The sequence below is a fragment of the Myotis yumanensis genome, unplaced genomic scaffold (genome assembly GCF_028538775.1).
Source record: "Myotis yumanensis isolate MYYU_CA2020_CCGP unplaced genomic scaffold, mMyoYum1.0.hap1 SCAF_4, whole genome shotgun sequence".
Lineage (NCBI taxonomy): Eukaryota > Metazoa > Chordata > Mammalia > Chiroptera > Vespertilionidae > Myotis > Myotis yumanensis.
This window is the reverse complement of record NW_027223755.1, coordinates 78,023,407-78,044,412: the sequence shown is the minus strand read 5'-3', so window position 1 is coordinate 78,044,412 and position 21,006 is coordinate 78,023,407. Positions and strand designations below refer to the sequence as shown.

General features: G+C 39.7%; 1 protein-coding gene across 1 annotated transcript in view; it reads right to left on the bottom strand.

Annotated features, from left to right (window-relative positions):
* Positions 1–498: 498 nt before the first annotated feature.
* SLC27A6 (solute carrier family 27 member 6) overlaps positions 499–21,006 on the bottom strand; it is a 54,884-nt gene continuing 34,376 nt past the window's right edge. The window contains exons 5-10 of the mRNA XM_070411500.1: positions 20,449–20,643; positions 12,798–12,888; positions 7,851–8,049; positions 6,534–6,631; positions 5,041–5,171; positions 499–1,046 (exon numbers count right to left, since the gene is read on the bottom strand). Of these exons, the coding sequence (XP_070267601.1) occupies positions 870–1,046; positions 5,041–5,171; positions 6,534–6,631; positions 7,851–8,049; positions 12,798–12,888; positions 20,449–20,643 (891 nt within the window). The 3' untranslated portion in view covers positions 499–869. The remainder of the gene's footprint in view (positions 1,047–5,040; positions 5,172–6,533; positions 6,632–7,850; positions 8,050–12,797; positions 12,889–20,448; positions 20,644–21,006) is intronic.

Here is a 21,006-nt window from a genome sequence, read left to right as displayed (position 1 = left end):
GACACGCGTGTCAGAGGTGACACGCAAACTCATTTTTTTGGTTGATTTTTCTTGGTTAAATGGCATTTAAATATATAAAATAAATATCAAAAATATAAATCTTTGTTTTACTATGGTTGCAAATATCAAAACATTTCTATATGTGACATGGCACCAGAGTTAAGTTAGGGTTTTTCAAAATGCTGACACGCCGAGCTCAAAAGGTTCGCCATCACTGTCTAGTGTCTATTCTTTTCATGTATTATTAGTGGTTTCTACAGCTCTATTGGATTTTATTGTGAATTTGATCCCATTTATATATCTTCAAAAATCCCCAAATCCTTTGGACTTACCTGTTTTCCTGCTTTGAAGTTTTATATTTCTTCTACCACTTTAATGTGAGCTTAAGATGAGGAAGATGGGAGTGCATGCATTTAGTCGGTCAGGTTCCTTTGACTGTAAATTTGTCATTCAAAACATCAGAACAGAACCTCAAAACATATTAATGAAGATGATTTTATTGAATTACAGGACAGGGCACATAAAAATTAAATATTTGAGTAATTTAAGAAATTATTCAAAACTAGAAACTTTAAATGTTAAAAAGTACATTTTTAGTAAGTATCTAAACAATAGCTACTTATTTGTTACTTAAGAGTTTTGTGATTAAGGCAAATATTTAGTTATGCACTGAATCCCCATATAGGTAAAAAGATAATTAATTAAATTTTGTTATTAAAGCAAATTAAAGTTCTTAATTAAAGAAACGCTATTGAATAATAAGGAAATACCGCACACGCTTAATGAATGTCAGTTCCTTTCCTCCATTTCATGCTGAAGAACCACAAACTCTCCTCTCACCTCTCCTAAGGAAGCATTTGAAAACGCTGTTAAAGTTTGATCTCACCCAACATTATTTGATCATAAAGCTCTTTGGTCAATGGAACGTAAGTTTTTTTCAAGTTATCCATGAAGTAAAGTGGATCAGAAATTTTCAATGGACTGAATCCTTCTTGCACCAACTGAAACTTCTTTGGTTTGAATGTCCCTGTTGTTTCCATCTTTTCCTATAGAGCAATTACCGGGATCAGTGGAATCATTTAATATTATACATAACACAAAAGTAACATGGTTAACAACGCAGACTACAAGAGTTACAACATTTTCATACCCAATGGCCATCTTTATTTACCACTAATAATTTAACGTTAGAAATTAAAAAATTGGCCTCTACACATTTAAATTGTTAGCTTAATTTAGCTGTGAGCTTTATTCAACATATAAAAATGATGAGCATAGTCAGTAACTGATTACAACGGATTATAAATATGGCTAAGACACATAGGTTTATCTCTTCAGTTCAATGTCAATACAGTATTATGGACAGAGAATGCTATTAAACACGAAGATGAAGGTTGTAAAAGACAGGTATCTATTCCGTAAGGCAGATTACTATAAGAACCAGGGGGAGTAAAGAATGATCTAGAACTCGAGTTTCCAAGCTATACACTGAGGTGCATTGTGGTACCTAAATGAATCTCTAGGGTCTCCACGGAATATTTTAAATTTTCAAAATAAACCCAGTGACATCTGTCAGTCACCACTTGGAAACAACTAGCTCAATATTAGTTTGTGTTACATTCATTTCTGAAATGTCATGTCTTTGTGAAACAGAGTTTTCAGTGGAGCTGCGATAAAAAGCAAATCCAAATCAATGTATAACATGGAATTAGGCTGGGCTTGTTCAGTCCAACCTAATTCCAAAGTTTGAAGAGTTGTGCAGTACCAAACGTACACATCTTTATTTCTGTGGTTATTTGAAAATGAAATAAAAGTATTTTTCTTTCAATTTATATGCATTATTTTTTCAAATGGCAACTAATTTGTTAGACCCAAATACTTACTAATTTGTTTTGGCCTAACCACTGAATAAATGAATGTTTAGGTACTTGTTTTGGGTCAAGAGTGTCATAAAATAATTACTGAGACACTAAAGATACCATGAAAGTTTAAGGAGCTCTGCTTTAAGAGATTTAAAGGAGATATGAGTGAATCACTTTAACTTTCTGTCGCTAAAGCTCTCATGTACCTGGGGCCTCTGACTCAGGTATGTGGAGTTTATAAGAAGCTCTGCTTGCCCTAGCTGGTTTGGTTCAGTGGACAGAGCGTCAGCCTGCGGACTGAAGGGTCCGGGTTCGATTCCAGTCAATGGTACATGTCCAGGTTGCGGGCTCAATCCTCAGTAGGGGGAGTGCAGGAGGCAGTCAATCAATGATTCTCTCTCATCATTGATGTTTCTCTCTCTCCCTTCCTCTCTGAAGTCAATAAAAATATTAATTAAAAAAAAAAAGAAGCTCTGCTTTAAGGGATTTAAAGGAGATATGAGTGAATCTCTGTGGCACTTTCAAGCATGGAAAAGCATCCTTGTTTTAAATCAGATGACATGTAGAGGTCCATATAAAGTTCTATGAGTAACTTGGTCGCTTTGATTTATACTTCTAAACGAATTCCAGACTCAACTTCTCTTTGAACCTCCTTCCCTGCTCTCATGCCTTCTCTCCCCTCTCCTACCCAACTGTCATCTCAGAACCTCTGATTACTTCCTAAGAATACATTTCTGGGAATAAAATTACTAAGGCAAAATATATGCAAATTCTAATAGTCTGATCACATATTTAGCAAATTGTTTCCTAGAGAGGTTATAACAATTTGTGTTTCAGAATGAAAGGACCAATTTAATTTCTTCCCAGCCATATTAAATAATAAAACATTTTAATTTGTTTTTGTAAATTTATTGGCAGGAGAATTCTTTTAAAATTTGTGTGAAACAGATTTTTAATAAAATAATTGTTTTATTCATTTTGTCAGAAGTAACTTATTCTTTTGCTTATATCAGATCATAATTCATTTATTAAATAAATATTTTGACAACTAAGTGTCATGCATTATTCTAACTACAGTAAATACTGTAATAAACATTACAGTCATGGCCAAAGTATTTTTAGGTGCTTAATGATGCTAAAATATTTTCTAAATTTGTATAACACTGATTTAGTCTTCTAGAGTAGTCCTATGCCAAAATACTTCTTCTGTTTAATAACAATGAATTTAAGTCGTCCCAGGAGAAAATGTTTAAAATATTATGATTTCTCAACTTCCTACTTGATTAAAATACATTGTTTCTAGTGGAATAGGGAGGGGCAGGAGGGAGCTGGGTGTGGTCATAAAAGGACCACAATTGAAATTGTTCATATCCTGACTGTGGTCATTGATGCATAAAGCTACACAGCTAATAAAAGTGTATGGAACTTAAGACTGAAGGGGTTAAGAACAAGCCTCCCAAAGGTATGCCACTTGGGCATGTGAATTATTTTGAAGGCAAATGAGACCCTGAGGATTCATGAGAAACTTTTACCTCTCCCTTAAAGAACTTAAATTAGGGGCCTTGCCCATGATAAGTTATCACCAGAAATAACATTTTATGACCTATCTATATGGCAGGGAAAATTTCTAATTACTGAACGCCTGCTCTTCTTGTTGTCCTGAAAACGACCTTCTTCCTCTGTGAAGCCCCAATGCACCTTACCTCATCCTTAGCACAGTATGCCACCCGTACCTCATTTTAACTTTCTGTCGCTAAAGCTCTCATGTACGTGGGGCCTCTGACTCTCTCAGTTATGTGGGGTTCCCAGATGTATGTATGTATAAAATTTGGTTATTTTCTCTTGGTAATCTGTCTCATGTCAATTTAATTATTAGACCAGCTGGAAGAACCTAGGCTAGAGGAATATTTCTTCCTCCCGTACAACACACACGCACACACACGCCCGCGCGCACACCGCACACCAGTACAAGTAAAACAGAAAAGTTTAAAAAGATGGGCAAATTGTATCAATGTAAATATCAGTTTTGAAAAATGTTACTATAGGAGGAAACCAAGTAAACAGTACACAGGATCTTTTCTGTATTATTTCTTACAACTGCATGCGAATTTAAAATTATTTAAAATTTTTTTCAATTAAAAATGTGTTATTTCTGCTTCATATTTACATACCTTTAGTATTTCAGGTGATATGAAAATAATCTGAGGAAAAGTTCTTTAAAAAAAATCATATAAATGAAATATATATTTATGACAGGTCAGATTATATGTCCCCTTGGCCAAGCATTGACTTGGCCATAAGGATTGCTCAGCAAATGCTTTAAAAATAAATATGACCCCATTTCTCACTCTATTAGAAATATAATAGCAATATGATAAATTCTGTGATTTTACCCAGAAAAATTCTGTGATTGGATGTTGAGAGATGATGAGTAACTAGCTTTGGGAAATTTCATTTAAAGCACAATATTAAATAGATGAATGGCTGATGAAATGAGCAAGCAAAATTACCCAGTAGCTGAATAAATGTGTTTTTATTTTTATTGTGTTTTAGTCTAGTTACCTAACAAGAGAAAGAGCCCATTTCTCAAAACAAATAAATGTAGAATTCCTCCAAAATATGAAATCCCAGAGGGGTTTTGTGGCATTCCTTATAACCAAGTCATTGCTTGGCCAATGGGACATATCATCTGAACTGTCATAAATACATATTTCATTTACATGATATTTTGGACAGAATGAGGACAAATTCAAAGCAAAATTGCTTAAAGCCAATTCCCTTTAGGTTCTGTACACCTCCTATAGACACCTTGATGTCAGCTTGGTGGAACCCCATTTTAGGCACATGGCACTAAATGTCCTCAGAAGGCACGTGTAAAATGTGGTTTTCGGCTTGTCACTGTCTCTGGGACCATCATTTTTTGCTCTGAGATCTTGACTAAACAGGGAGGGAGCAATTCTACAATTAGGACAAAGACAAAGACATCCTAACATTTCATCATGCTCCCCTTCTATAATTAGGTGTCAAATATGGCATAAATTAACATGCCACGGCTTTTCATTGCTCTTCAAATTGTCTAATATAAATAAAATGCACATATTAGCTAAAAGATAAAATCTTATTTTATAATTAATCTCCTGAATTTCTGGTTTTAAATTTAATGGGTAAGTAAAATTACCTGAATTCTTAAAAATCGTGGGCAGGCATAAGCTGGTAGGAATGTTACAACTTGTTCATAAACTTTTTCCAAGTCTAAAGACTTATTTGGTTTTAAAGTGATAGAGGCCATTCCTGTTTTTCCTTCACAATCTGAAAAAGAAGTTTGAAATAGAGTCCATTTACAAGTACTAGGTGCATTTTAAAAATAGTCCTGTTGATTGCATACTAATTGTTGTAAAGGGAGACATTACATTTATTGCAGCAACGACAATGAGACAGTGACGTCAATGAATGGGTCCTTCCCTGAGCATATGATCTACTCCCCAGAAATAATTTAGGAACAAGGAAGGGCAGAGTCTAATCCTAAATAGCTATACTACAATAATGAAATAGATGGAATGGAAAACACCATAAATGACCCATAATTTGTATCTTACCACCCCTAATATAAAATATTAAGAAGAAATATGTATTTAAGAAGAGAAATGTCCGTAATAAGCATCAATGCAAAAAATAGAGGGCATGTCTTTATTTAGAGGCTGGTATTGTCCTAACTAAATCCACATATCGCTTCTGCGTATCATGCCACCCATAGATATTTCCAGGGGACTGGAGTCTCTGCAGCATTTCTCCAGCACCCAGTGGCTGGCTATTAGAGTAAACACCCCTTCCTCTGCTCCCCTGTCCACACTCTCACCCCCACCCCTACATCTCCATGCACTTACAAACATTAGTTAGACAATACTGTCATTAGTTAAAAAAAAAAAGACAGTGAGGAGTCCTGTGATTTCAAGGTGGTCACTTTTATTTGCCATTTCCACCATCATGATACAACCCTCACATGCATATTTATAAAGATAAGCGAGGCCAAACAATTTAAAAATAATTTTTGAAAGGTTCAACTTAACTACAAGTCAGTGTTCTTAAACATTTAAATTAAAACACGTTTCTGTTTAGTGGCATGTACAAACTCCAGTCTCAAAGAGAAAAATAATAGACTATTGAAAAGCAGTGAGTCACTGACCAGAGCGTTTGAGGTCTGTTTAAAAATAAGCACATATATTAAAATTCAATGGGGAGAAAATCAACCCACACTAAAATAAAAAGCAAAAATCATAAAAATTTCAATGGGTACTTTTCCCTTGATGTGGCCATGAAATTGGTTAGCTTGCTATAGGGCAGTGGTCGGCAAACTCATTAGTCAACAGAGCCAAATATTAACAGTACAACGATTGAAATTTCTTTTGAGAGCCAAATTTTTTAAACTTAAACTATATAGGTAGGTAAATTATTATTAACTTAATTAGGGTACTCCTAAGGCTTAGGAGGAGCCACACTCAAGGGGCCAACGAGCCGCAGATTGCCGACCACGGCCCTAGGGCATTATTTGCCATGACAAGACTGAGATAACTAATCTATCTATATATATACTTAGTAAGAAATGTTGAACTGCAAAACTAAAGTTGGCAATTCTCTCTGAGAATCCTTCCCAAACCCAAAACATATTCATACCTGGCACTGCCACACCATACACGTTTGACTCTTGTATGAAATCCAACATTCCAATAATATCAGCAACCTCTGTGGTTGCAATGTTTTCTCCTTTCCATCTAAATAAAAAACAAGTACCAGTTAGTACATCTACATTTGAAGAATTAGGTACCCAGTTTTAGTTTTAGTGCCTGGCACTTGGCTCTGTGCAAGCACCTAGTAACGGAAAATAATGGCAGTTTTCACAACAAAGTACATATTCTAAGGAAGCACTTTGTGGATAACTCAACAAAATCCAGTATCTATTTTTTAGTTAAAATTACTTTATGTCTCATTGGTATAAGTTGCTTACTATAAAATGTTTTTTATAATATGTCATAAAAATAAAATCATGATCATCCTTTTTATTTTGTAATACAATAACAGTTAAGTAGAAAATGTCCCCTATCTCTAATGACAGATAGAAAAAACTGAAAGGAAAGCTATAGTTAGTTGTCTTTCACTGTACTGAACCCTTTTGATTTCTAGGATTTCTAGGAATTAATCCCTTTGGCTCTTTCAGTGCATATGAATAGATATTTTACTCTAATTAAAATAAATTTTAATTGATTTCAGGGAGGAAGGGAGAGGTGGAGATAGATAGAAACATCAACGATGGAGAGAATAATTGATCCCCACACTGGGGATTGAGCCCACTTCCGGTCAGGGAAGATGCCCTGACCAGGAATCAAACCACGACCTCCAGGTTCACAGGTTGAGGTTCAACTACTAAATCATGCCAGCAGGGCTTAAAATAATTTTAAATAGTGTGAGCTCCTAACTTGGTACAAGAAAGTGAGGAAGTATAATTCATTTATTCATTCAAGCAATTTTTGAATGTCTATTGTCTGTCCTCACTGTTCTATAGTCATTGATTAGGGAAGTAAAATAAAGTCATAAGCCTAAAATAATCTTAAGTATTAAGAAAGAAAATCTAGAAAGGGAAATGTTGCTGTTTCATTATCTTTATCACTAGGTCAAGAAGTAGACCATATTTGACCAAATTGGTTTTAACCCTACCATTTAGACTTCAGATCTGTGTACCTGTTTGATATTCTAAGAAAAAGGAGCTTACTAATTTGGACCAAATGGATTTGTTAAAATAATTATAAAAATTGACATCAAAATTTTACTTATATTTCAATCTAGAAACAGATGGCTGGTAGATTTTTAAATGGGGAGACATGATTGAGTCTGCCCTGAAGGTAAAGGGCCTGTGGTCTATAATGCTTCCCTAGAGTCCTGCTCAGAGCACAGTTCATAATCAGAACAGGCAGTATAATCGCTGATGTCTCATACCTGAAAGTGTCTCCAATACGGTCATGAAAATAGAGAAAATTCTCATGATCTTGGACCATTAAGTCTCCTGTGTTAAAGTAAACATCTCCCTTCTTGAAAACATCACATAACAATTTCTTTTCAGTGTGCTTTTTATTCCCAACATAACCAAAGAAGGGATTCTTTTCATTCACTCGAGAAATGAGAAGTCCAGGTTCTCCTGTGAGAGAAAGGCATCTTTAGTGATTGGATTAAAATGATTATTATACACACCATGCACGCACCTAATTTACATCTGACCAACACAACTTGTGTTGCCTATCTTCCTTTCCTCTGAACTTATTTTATTATATTTAACATCATTTACTCTGGATGCTCTGAGTACAACCAGCACATCTTTTCATGGACTGCCACAAATGCAAATTAGTTTGGGAAAACTAACAAAAAGGAAGTGGAATGTGAAGAAAGTATGTTAAATTTATTTTACATCCTGGCTGGATAGAACAGTGGCTACTTTTCTTTTGGATTATGCAGATTTTACCATTGCTAATAATGGAAATTCTATAAATAACAACCATAATAATAATTTTAAAAAGGCAATGATAGCAGCAATATTTACTGGGCACTTACTATGTAGCAAGCCCCCAAATTGCCATTTTGTTTATTCTTCTCAGAAATCCTTTGAATTTGATAATTATAATCCCTATTTCACAGGGAAGAAACTAGGGACCAAAAAGGTAACGTCATTTAACAAAGTCCAACAGATAGAAAGGAATGAACCTAGTACTCAAATTCAAGTTTCAATGATTTTTACAACAAGGTTTTTGTATAATACTATCTCTGATATAATTAATATGTTATTAGAAGTTTAGGAAAATGTTTTATTCCTCTGGTATGTTAGTCTGGAAATCCTCTATGGGCAAGAGATGAAACAGGAAATGTATTAGTTTTACTTTAGACATATTATCAAAAACTAGAGGCCCAGTGCACAAAAATTTGTGCAGTCGGGGGGGAGGGGGAGGGGTCCCTCAGCCCGGCCTGTGCCCTCTCACAGTCTGGGACCCCTTGGGAGATAACGACCTGCTGGCTTAGGCCTGCTCCCGGGTGGCAGAGGGCAAGCCCAATCCCTAGGTGCAGCCCCTGGTCAGGCTCAGAGTCGGGACGATTGGGGAGTTGGGGCACTGCCCCCTGTCATGCACAGAGCAGGGCGGATCGGGAGGTTGCGATGCCACCCCCAGTCATGCTCAGGGTAGGGCCGATTGGGGGGTTGGGGCACCGCCGCCTGTCACACTCAAGGCAGGGTCGATGGGGAGGTTGCGGCGCCACCCCCTGTCACACACAGAGCAGGGCCAATCAGGGGGTTGGGGAGCTGCCCCCTGTCACTCACAGAGCAGGGCCCATCAGGGGGGTTGGGGAGCTCCCCCCTGTCACACATAGAGCAGGGCCCATCAGGGGGTTGAAGAGCTCCCCCCTGTCACTTACAGAGTAGGGCCGATAGGGGAGTTGGGGCACCGCCCCCTGTCACACACAGAGCAGGGCGGATCAGGGGGTTGGGGCGCCACACCCTGTCACACTCAGGGCAGGGCCGATGGGGAGGTTATGGCTCTACCCCGTCACACACAGAACAGGGCCCGTGGTGGGGGGGTGGGGGGGCTGGGGCGCCGCCCTCTACCACCCACAGAGCAGGGCCGATCAGGGGGTTGGGGCGCTGCACCCTGTCACACTCAGGGTAGGGCCGATGGGGAGGTTATGGCTCTACCCCATCACACACAGAACAGGGCCTTGGGGGGGGGGGGGGGGGTTGGGGTGCCGCACTTTGTCACACACAGAGCAGGGCCGATCAGGGGGTTGGAGCGCTGCACCCTGTCACACACAGAGCCGCAGGGCGATCAGGGGTTTGGGGAGCTCCCCCGTATCAGGCACAGAGCAGGGCTGATCAGGGGGTTGGGGCGCCTTCCCCTGTCACAAACAGAGCAGGGCGGATAGGGAGGTTGTGGCCCCACCCCTGTCACACACAGAGCTGCAGGGCGATCAGGGGGTTTGGGTGCTGCCCCCTGTCACACTGCTCCAGGGGCCAGGAGGCCTCGCGGCTCCGCTGATCTCGGTGCTGGGAGGCATATTATCCTTTTACTATATAGGATAGAGGCCTGGTGCATGGGTGGGGCCAGCTGGTTTGCCCTGAAGGGTGTCCTGGATCAGGATGGGGGTCCCCACTGGGGTGCCTGGCCAGTCTGGGTGAGGGGCTGAGGGCCATTTTCAGGCTGGCAGGTGACTGAAGCTCCCAACCTGTCCTTTTTTTCTTTTTTTTTTTATTCTGGGCCAGCTTTAGCTCTGAGGCTCGGCTCCAGCTATGAGGCCTCTGCTGCTGAAAGCAGGTTTCTGGCCTTTGTTTACCTTCTGTATTTGAAACAATGTTGCGATCCTGCTGGCTGAAGCCCGGCTGACTAAAGCAGGTTTCTGGGGTTTTGTTTAGCTTCTATATTTGTAACCATGTTTCAAACTGCAAGCTCAGAGGCCGGCAGCAGCAGGCGGGGAACCTGGCTTCCTCCGTCACTGGAGCAAGCAAGCCTCCCTGTTCGCGTCAGCTGCCTGGCTGCCGGCTGCCATCTTGGCTGGCAGTTAATTTGCATAAGGATATGCTGATTAGCCAATGAGAAGGGTAGCGGAGGTACGGCTAATTACTATGTTTCTCTTTTATTAGATAGGATAATTTTTCAATAACATTTATTCAAATGAATCCAGATTTTGGCCAGCAATCTGCAAGGGGAAAAACTACTTCCGAGAGAAGGGTGGACGACAAGGGAGAGCAGCAGTCACTGCCCTGGACAATTTCAAGGCTATTGGTGACTGGCTTTGCCCCTTGTGAAGCGAGTGAATGTCTTTGTGATGCGTTAAATGGGTTATATTCCAGCTGTTTTTTTTTTTTTTTAAACTTTCTATTCAACTGTCAATTACTCCTACTCCTTCTGGACATTCTGGCTTCTAAAGACACACAAACCAGTGGCCACACAAGCCTGCCTTGCTGCAGCAGAGGCCCCTCATGGTCACTGTCATTACCAACCCCAGCATCACCATCACCATCATTATCATCATCATAATCAACTTCATTATTACACTTACTGAGCAATTTCTGGGTACCAGTCACTATTCCGAACACTTTACATATGTATCTCACTGGATTCTCATCACAAACCTGCAAGACAGGCCCTCCTATAATCTTCATTTTACAGTTGAAAAAACGAAGGAAGAAAAAGTAATTTGCCTAGTGTCACACGCAGCCAACTGTGGGGGTTGGAATTTTTAACCAGGACACCCTGACTCCAAAGCCTCTTCTCACTGCATATTCCGCCAGGCTACATTCCCTATAATTCAGAATTCTCAAGCCTCACATTCCCCTCAAATTTTATGTTGTTTTTCTTTTTCAGGACACAAGTGACAGTTTCTTCCCCGAGAAATCAATTATTGCAAATGCTTGAAAGGTCATAGTGTATTCTTATCTATCATTTACAGGCAATTTATGCAAGACACAATGCCTTAATGGGAAAATAAACTATTTAGTAACCTTTAATTAGAACTGCAAAATCGTAATAAGCAGTTCTGGGATTCAAGTTCCAATACCAGATATTACTGTAATTGTAAAAAAATAAATAAATAAAAATAAGTAAAAAAGAAACCACACACTAACTAGCAAGGTGTGTTGAAATGAAGTTCCTTAGAAATGACTTTTCTTTTGAATACTATCTATAGAGTTCAATTAGGGAAAGATATTTGATAAATATCCTCAGGCTTGAAATTCAGAGGATTGGGAAATCTGTTTTTTAATAGATAAGATTTGTATTTTTTTCTATACTTTCAGCTGCCAGGAAAAACAAAACAAAAATCAGTTTTGCAGCATTTACCTCCACATCTGAAGTAAAGATTTAAAGGAAATCATCTCTGAAATGTAGTTTAAACATATTCTGAGGCAGGAAAATGTAAGTTTGGCCTGATTTATTCAGTCTGGTCTGCTAAGCAATTTTAAGTGCACATCTCTACATTTAATTTTCTAGATTGATGATATGCAGCAGAAAGTTAATTGGGGCACTTGCTTTCATTAAAATTTCTAACTAAAGCCCTAGCTGGTTAGAGCCCTAGCTGGAGAGAGCACCAGCCTGTAGAATGAAGGGTCCCGGGTTTGATTCCCTGTCAAGGACACATACTTCAGTTGCAGGTTTGATCCCCATCCCTGGTCGGGGCATTGGCAGGAGGCAATCAATTGACGTCTCTCTCACATTGATGTTTCTCTCTCTCCCCCTCCCTCCCATTCTCTCTAAAAATCAATGGAAAAATATCCTCTGGTGAGGATAAAAAAAAACCCCAAAAATTTCTAACTAAAAATTATAAGAAAGTCTACCTTGGTGGAGGAGGAGGAGTGAAAGGGAGAAGAGAAGGGTGACAAGCCGCATGCCTGGCCCTCTGCAGGGCTTTGCATACATCATCTCAAATAATTGTCAACAATAACCTCACGAAATGAGTATTGTCACCTCTACTCTACATAAGAAGAAAATGAGACTCAGACAGGTTGGGTGACCTTCCCAAAGCAGTACAGTTTCTAAATGTGAAAGCCCAGATTTAAATTAAAGTCTGCCCGATTCTCCACTACACCTAGAATGTTAAATTAAGTCATTCATTTTAATGTTGGTGATATAGGACATTGGACATATGCCACTATCGCAAAGCAGAAGTAAATGGTGGATTAAGAAAAATATGAGGCCAACAGTAATTCCTTAAAAATTTTAATAATTTAGCATCTGAGAGATTCATTTGTGGCATCAAACATCTAATAATTAAACCATTCTACTGACATTGAAATTCCAGTTAAGTCATATTACTTGTTAGAAATAATCATTCTTTCTTTTCTAAATTTAAATTTAAAAGGAAATTCAGAAACTTTGCCTGAGGTGACATCTTCAAATATAAGAATCTTACCTTTTTTTACATGACTACACCAGCCCTGTTCATTTCTAATGGGCTCGTCTTTCTGGAAATCATACTTTATCAAGTCAAAAGTGAAAAAAAGCTGCAAAAACAAAAGCAAACGAAAACAAGATGTAGTTATTTGTGCAGTGATATCTATGGGTAGAAGATTTTATATTCAATTGAAACAGTGAATTAGAATGTGGATTTTTTAAAACACGGACTCTTTACTGATGCAAAATTCAATATCTGAACATCAAAATTGAAGGTATTAGTAAACAGACTCATGTGCTGGCAATTACTTTCATTTCTTTCTTGTTGCCCATTACACCTTGGCAAACATGACTAATGTTAATCCTGAATGAGAGAATGCAAGCGATCCCTGCACCCAACTACATACTCGACTGACTACAGGGAAGAGGACCACTTCCTTGCCTTCTCTTTTTTGCAATCATTCAAAACATCCCTTGAAGGGGAAAGTTTTAATAGAACTAAAATGTAAACTATGTGAATATAAGGAGTTTATTGTCTATTTTTAATTTACAGTCCCTTGAAAAGGGACCAGGTGCCTAGAAAGTACTTGTTATCTGACACTTACTTTGACCTTTCCCCAGGCCTTTTACCTAACGTCCCTCATGCAACAGTCAATACTTCTGTGCACTACTGTGGTGTGAGATGGAAAATTAGTTGGAACATCCTGATCACATTGGGTATCAAGCTTATTGGACATCTTTCCTTGTCCCCAAATATTTCCAGCTGCCCCCCTCCTGAAATGGCCATTATTACCATGTCATGCCAATTCCTAGATCCACTAAAATCTGACCCGGGAGAGAGAATTACAGATTGGCTCAATCCAAACCCCCTCATTTTATAGTTAAGAAAATTGAGGTTTTTCCTGATTAATTAAATAAGCAATTTTATTAAGCTGAACTAGAAAATAGTAAACTAAAATAGAGGAAATAAAATGAAGTGAGAAAAAATAGGAAGAAAGGACAAATAGGAGAGAAAGAGAAAAAGGAGGAGGACTAGAAGGAGGTGAGAAATGAACAAATCCTATCTAATAAAAGAGAAACATGGTAATTAGCCGTACAGCCGTTACCCTTCCCATTGGCTAATCAGTGAGATATGCAAATTAACTGCCAACCAAGATGGCGGCCGGCAGCCAGGCACCTGACGCAAACAGGGAGGCTTGCTTGCTTCAGTGATGGAGGAAGCCAAGCTTCCCCACCTGCCTTGCCGGCCTCTCAGCTGCACTCTAAGCAACATTGTAACAAATATAGAAGCTAAACAAAACCCCGGGCTTCAGCCAGCAGGACCGCAACATTGTTTCAAATACAGAAGGTAAACAAAGGCCAGAAACCTGCTTTCAGCAGCGGAGGTCTCATAGCTGGAGCCGAGCCTCAGAGCTAAAGCTGACCCAGAATAAAAAAAAAAGGAAAAAAGGACAGGTTGGGAGCTTCAGTCACCTGCCAGCCTGAAAACGGCCCTCAGCCCCTCACTCAGGCTGGCCAGGCACCCCAGTGGGGACCCCCACCCTAAAGGGGGTGTGACCAGATGCAAACAGCCATCATCCCCTCAACCCAGGCTGGCCAGGCACCCAAGCTGGACCCCCACCCTGATCCAGGACACCCTTCAGGGCAAACCAGCTGGCCCCCACTTGTGCACCAGGCTTCTATCCTATATAGTAAAAGGGTAATATGTCCCCCAGCACCGGGATCAGCGGAGCAGCGAGGCCTCCCGGCACCGGGATCAGCGTGACAGGGGGCAGCGCCCAAACCCCCTGATCGCCCTGAGGCTCTGTGTGTGACAGGGGGTGGGGCCACAACCTCCCTATCCACCCTGCTCTGTTTGTGACAGGGGAAGGCGCCCCAACCCCCTGATCAGCCCTGCTCTGTGCCTGATAGGGGGGAGCTCCCCAACCCCCTGATCACCCTGTGGCTTTGTGTGTGACAGGGTGCGGCACCCCCAACCCCCCCCGCCCCCACGGGCCCTGCTCTGTGTGTGACGGGGTAGAGCCATAACCTCCCCATCGGCCCTGCCCCGAGTGTGACAGTGGCGGCGCCCCAACCCCCTGATCGGCCCTGCTCTGTGGGTGATAGAGGGCGGCGCCCCAACCGCCCCCCAGGGGCCCTGTTCTGTGTGTGACGGGGTAGAGCCATAACCTCCCCATTGGCCCTGCCCTGAGTGTGACAGGGTACGGCACCCCAACCCCCTGATGCACCCTACTCTGTGAGTGACAGGGGGGAGCTCCTCAACCCCCTGATCGGCCCTGCTCTGTAAGTGACAGTGGGGAGCTCCTCAACCCCCTGATCGGCCCTGCTCTGTGTGTGACAGGATACGGAGCCCCAAGCCCCCCGATTGGCCCTGCTCTGTGCGTGACAGGGGGCAGTGCCCCAACCCCCTGATTGGCCCTGCTCTGTGCGTGACAGGGGGTGGCGCCACAACTTCCCCATCGACCCTGCCTTGAGTGTGACAGGGGGCGGTGCCCCAACCCCCCAATCGGCCCTACCCTGAGCGTGACTGAGGGTGGCATCGCAACCTCCCGATCCGTCCTGCTCTGTGCATGACAGGGGACGGCGCCCCAATTCCCCAATCGGCCCTGCTCTGAGCCTGACCAGGGGCTGCACCTATGGATTGGGCCTGCCCTCTGCCACCCGGGAGCAGGCCTAAGCCAGCAGGTCATTATCTCCCGAGGGGTCCCAGACTGCGAGAGGGCACAGGCCGGGCTGAGGGAGTCCCCCCCCAACCCCCCGAGTGCACAAATTTTTGTGCACCGGGCCTCTAGTCCTATATAATAAAAGGCTAATATGCAAACAGACCAAATGACCAGAGCCACTGCTTGCACCCACTACTGGTGCCCGACACCGGTCCCGATCACTAATATTGACTTAGTGTACGCCAGCCACTGTGCTAAGGATTTAAGAGCAGTTTTTAATTTAATCGTTAAATCACCCTATAAAGTAGAAATTAGTATTATCCGATTTTAAGATGAGGTCCAATGAAAGAGGTTGCAAAGCGAAACATATTGTTATTCCAGACATAAAGATTCTTTATTAAAATGCAAGCTTGCATCTTGTTGGTCTTTGTCTGTAATTGAGTAACAGGATATTGGCCACTTGCCTAATGACTGGTAAGAAGAATGATTCCAGAAGTTCCAGAACTGCATTTATCAATTTGGCCAAGTAAGAACAGAGCCCTGATCATTATCCAATCTCTTCTCTCCTGTTTTAATATGCTTTCTATTTTGAAAAATTTGCCCAGCAACTGGTGTTATCAGCTTTAGTGTTATTTCTTTTAAATTAATTTGGCAACTACCTGCATGGGTGACATTCACTCCACACCAAATCACCGTTCAGTGTGCCTGTTGTCAGATACAGGGGACTTGATGGTCAGAAATCGTGTAATTTTATGATACAAATGAAATTAAGATATATCACAGCATCTTCTAGAAGTCGCCAGGATCAGAGCATTAAGTCTCAGCCAGAGGGATTTCTATATTTCCCTTGCCTTCAAGAGGTTCCACAACGTTACAAAAAATGGCTGTTATAACACAAATAAAAAATAGATGCCACACTTTACTTCCTAAGTAAATATGCACATGTACATTTTCTCCGTATACTACATGTATCCTTTGCTTTTTCTGCCTCAGCATAGCCAATGGTTCTTTAATTTACGTTTGATATTTTCACCAGGATATATTTTTCAGATGATCATTCTGTACCATATCCCTGGAATAAAATGTGCTCTTTTGCTAATGATTCAAATCTTTATTTTAAGGAAGTTTCTTCTACTAGGTTTCAAATAATTATTATCTCTTTGATCTGTTTTTTTTTTTTTCCCCTGCAGGAACACCAGTTAAGTCATTGTCTTTTTTCAAAATCTATTTTGTTAATTTGTTTTATATTATTACTAGAGGCCCTGGGGCACAGGATTCGTGCACTGGTAGGGGGCATGGCCTGAGGGGATTGGCTCGCTGTGGGAGTGCTGCTCATCCCGGTCTGCTGAACAGCTGTGGACCTGCCCTCTGAGGGGTTGCTCCCTGGTCCGGCATCTTCCGTGGAGCTGGAGCACTCACCTCTCCAGGGGACCCGGTTGGGGCCGGGCCCAGGGACAACAGCACTGAGAGGTGGTGTAGTAAGCCTCAGTCCTGTGGCCATGAACCCGCCTCCCAGCCTCCAGGGTCAGTTCTGGGAGCCCAGTGGCAGCGCTGCATGGCTTGTGGGGCGTCCGGAGGAGGCAGCAGGAAGCGAAGAGGAGGAGCCTGGGGTGAGGAGGCGATGACTGCAGCCTGGGTTCCTGCCTGTTGGCCCAGGGTTTGCAGGGGGAGCAGCCACTCATCCTGCGGCACCTCCCACTGTGGTAGTGCACTGACCACCAGGGAACAGTTCCTGCATTGAGCATCCGCCCCCTGGTGGTCAGTGCGCGTCATTAGCGACTGGTCAGCTGGTCGTTCCGCCGTTCGGTTGCTAGGCTTTTATTATATAGGATATGAATACTCTTTTTATTGTTTGTGTGGCCCCTTAATCCCATTCATCTTGCTCCCTAACAATGTTTACAGTCCTGTTTATTTTTAAGTCCTTTAATGTGGTGTTAATCTCTGTAAGTTTCATTTTTTTCTTTATTGATTTTTTTTTTTAGCTGAGCATGCCTATTTTCCAACTCCTTTTGTTAATTTATGTTTTCCTTGCAATTTCCTCTTCTTTAAGCTCTTATTTTTAAGGAGAATATTAATGCAATTTTTGAACCTATGGAAAATTGTTTTTCTAAAATTTTCCTGGCCATTTTGTTTCATATCAATTTGGGAGAGTTTGTTCTAGGTCTGTAAAATATTCTGTTGGTATTTTAATGGGGATTGCATTGAATCTATAGATTGCTTTGGGTAGTATGGGCATTTTAATGATGTTGATTCTACTAATCCATGAACACAGTATATTCTTCCACTTGTTTATATCTTTCTCTATCTCTTTTTTTCAATGTCTTGTAGTTTTCTGTGTACATATCTTTTACCTCCTTAATTAAGTTTATTCCTAGGTATCTTAACTTTTTTGTTGGAATGGTAAATGGGATTTTTTTTTAGTTTCTCTTTCTGTGAGTTCATTTTTGGTTCTGGCCATTTTGGAGGACTTATTATTTTGATGTCCATATTTTTTTCAGCTGCCTTTTAATTTAGATTCATTCCCCATCCCTTTTCAAGTTTTATTTCCTCTAGGGATTTCATGTTTGTTCCTTCCCCAGGTTTAGAAAAGAAGGCAGTCCATAACTTTTACTTGGGTTTTTTTTCTTAAATGAGTTGTCACCAAATTTTTTATATTGTTTGCTTTGGGAGCATATATGGGACACATATCCCTTCAGTCTTATGCATTTAAATAGTAGGTATAGCACACAAGATGGGCATTTGGGTAATAGGTGTTGCTGCTTTTTTTTCCCTTCACTTATAAAATCCTATCTCCGTTGAGAGGCTTATTTCTCTATGAGAGACACTTATCAAATCTCTCCACACAATTATGAAAGAGTTACTGGTCCAATTTTTTCTGATTGCCTGCTATGTAACAAAGCAATATGTGAATGAAGTGATAAAAGACAGAACTCATATGATATTAGGTACTTTTTTTTTTCATTTCCAAACTGGAAAAAAACCTAACATGAATAGAAAAACAGAAATTTTCTAAATAAATTGGAGACAATCATGCCCTCCTGCATTATTGACATTACTAGAGGCCCAGTGCATGAATTCATGCACATTGAAAGGAAATTAATTAGAACAAATATTTTAGAGGCCCGGGAGGGACCATGCTAAGTTGGCTCCAGAGCGTGTCCAGCCCTTCTAGCCCAGTCCCAATTGGCCGGACCCCAGCAGCAAGCTAACCTACCGGTCAAAGCTCATGGTCTACTCCCTCATGGTCAGTGTGCATCATAGTGACTGGTCGAGTGGTCGACCAATCGGTAGAACACTTAGCATATTAGGCTTTTACATATATAGATTATAGTCTGACAGGGAATTTGAGATATCAGAAAATTAAAATTAAGTCAAGTCAGTAATAAAATACAAATATTCTTCATTGTATTCTGTGAGATGATTACTTTGGCATGACTCAGCTTTACTAAAGGAGCTTTTAATATAAATACCAATTTTTAATGGAATCAGTTCAAGAATTGAGAAAATTAACTGTAAGGAATGTAAAACTCAGTTAATATCAGCACTTACTTTCCCCAAATTACTTTTATTCAGAATGCGAATGCACTCTGGCAGGACAACAAGACCCTTAAGATCCCAAAGAATGCATTAACCTTCTTTAGGTTCCAAACATTAGGGCAATTTATATTAGCTTTGAGTCTATTTTTTTTTTTACTTTTAAAAAATTATATATTTTATATATTTAAAAAAATTTTCAGTTACAATATACATTCAATATTATCTTGTATTAGTTTCAGTTGACAGCATATTTTTATCTCTTTTGACACTAAATGTTTACTGTTTTTTAAATTTACGATTTTTATTATTTCTTTCCTTTTAATTCCCTGAGTTTGTTTTTTAAAATTAACACTATAGAAATGGATATTTAGCCCACTAATTTTCAGCTGTTCTTATCTGAGTCTACCCATTTTGAAATGTAACATTTTCATTATGATTCAGCTCATTTTTTTTCTAATTTCTGATATTTTGTTAAGTCATGAAAATGTAGAGATGTTTTATTTATAAATACATAGAAAATGATCTAGCTGACATCTAAAAAATGTATTTTTACCTTTATTAAACTGTTGTCAGAGATCATAATCCATATAAATTAAATCTTTTGAAATTTGCTGGAATTCCCTAAGTGGAACAATAATCTTTGTGAATTTTCATAAGTGCTAGAAAAAAATGGATACTCTGCAGTTTTTAGATGTAGTGTCCTCTATATGTCCATTAGTTCAAGTAGCTTGTTCATTGTATTATTCAAATATTCTATATCATTGACATTTTTTGTTTGTTCTATAAAATATTGAAAAGGCTACAAATACAATATCCTACTATGATTCTGAATTTATTTTCCCTTGAGGTTATATAAATTTTGATACTATTTTCAATTTTATTCTTTAAAAAATATTATTGAGTACAAATTCTATTTTGACAATTATTTCCTCCAAGTCAGTTGAAGATATCTGTTTACTATCTTTTGTGTTCATGGTTGCTATTGAGAAATCAGCTATAAGTCTTTTACTTTGAAGAAGGTGATTTTTTGGCTGCTTTTAACATTTTAGTGATATCTTGATAAAGTTTTAAAATAAACCATATATTAGAAGCCTATACATAAGTTTTGACTGATATAAAAATGAAAGGCAAATAGAAATAGTGGATTGAAAATACTCAAAGAAAATGGAGTCAAATTAGTATATATCAGGATCTATGCTTACTATTTATATTGACATCATTAAATCTGAAAACTGAACAAAAGAATTAGGTATCATTATCCTTATATGGGAGGGAAAACATGGAAGGTTGAGGTTTTCGTAATCTCTAGCACTATAGTTCGCCTCGAGGCTACTATTTTATTTATAGAAGTTCTCAACTTAAAAAAAAAACAACACCTGATAATACTTACCATCATGTATAAGCACAAAGCTAGAAGAGAGGTCACCAGGTCTCAAAATATTTCTTTTGTAAAGAAAATATGGTACTTACTTTGTAAAAGAAATTTGTTCTCCCGACTGCTCCAATTTTTCCAGTGTGATTCATAAAACAAATGTTTCCTTCAGTAGCTCCATAAAGCTCACACATCTTGATATTTCCAAATCTGTCTAAAAACTCTCTCCATACATCACTCCGTACACCATTTCCAACTGCCAAACGCACCTGATGATCCTTTTCTCCTTCTCTCTGTTAGAAGAAAATATTTTCCTTGTAATTTATTAATTCTAGTTCCCAATTCTATCTTTCATTACTATTACTCAAATGGTAAATACCAAGAAGATGCGTATGTGCAATAATGAAAGGAAAGTAAAAAAAAAAATCATGTAACTCTGTTGCAGAATCACGTCCAAAAGCTAATGAAACTATCCTGGCCCAGAGTAATACGGCGTTATTTCCCCACATGTGGGAAAAGCTCTTTCTAAACTCCTGCTTATTGAAACCTTATTTTGGTAAAGATCAGGTAAGGAAGAAAGCATATTTCAGGGGGAAAAAAGCATACTTCAAAAATTATATAATATAATTGAGTTTCTACTCTCAGCTCTATCATTT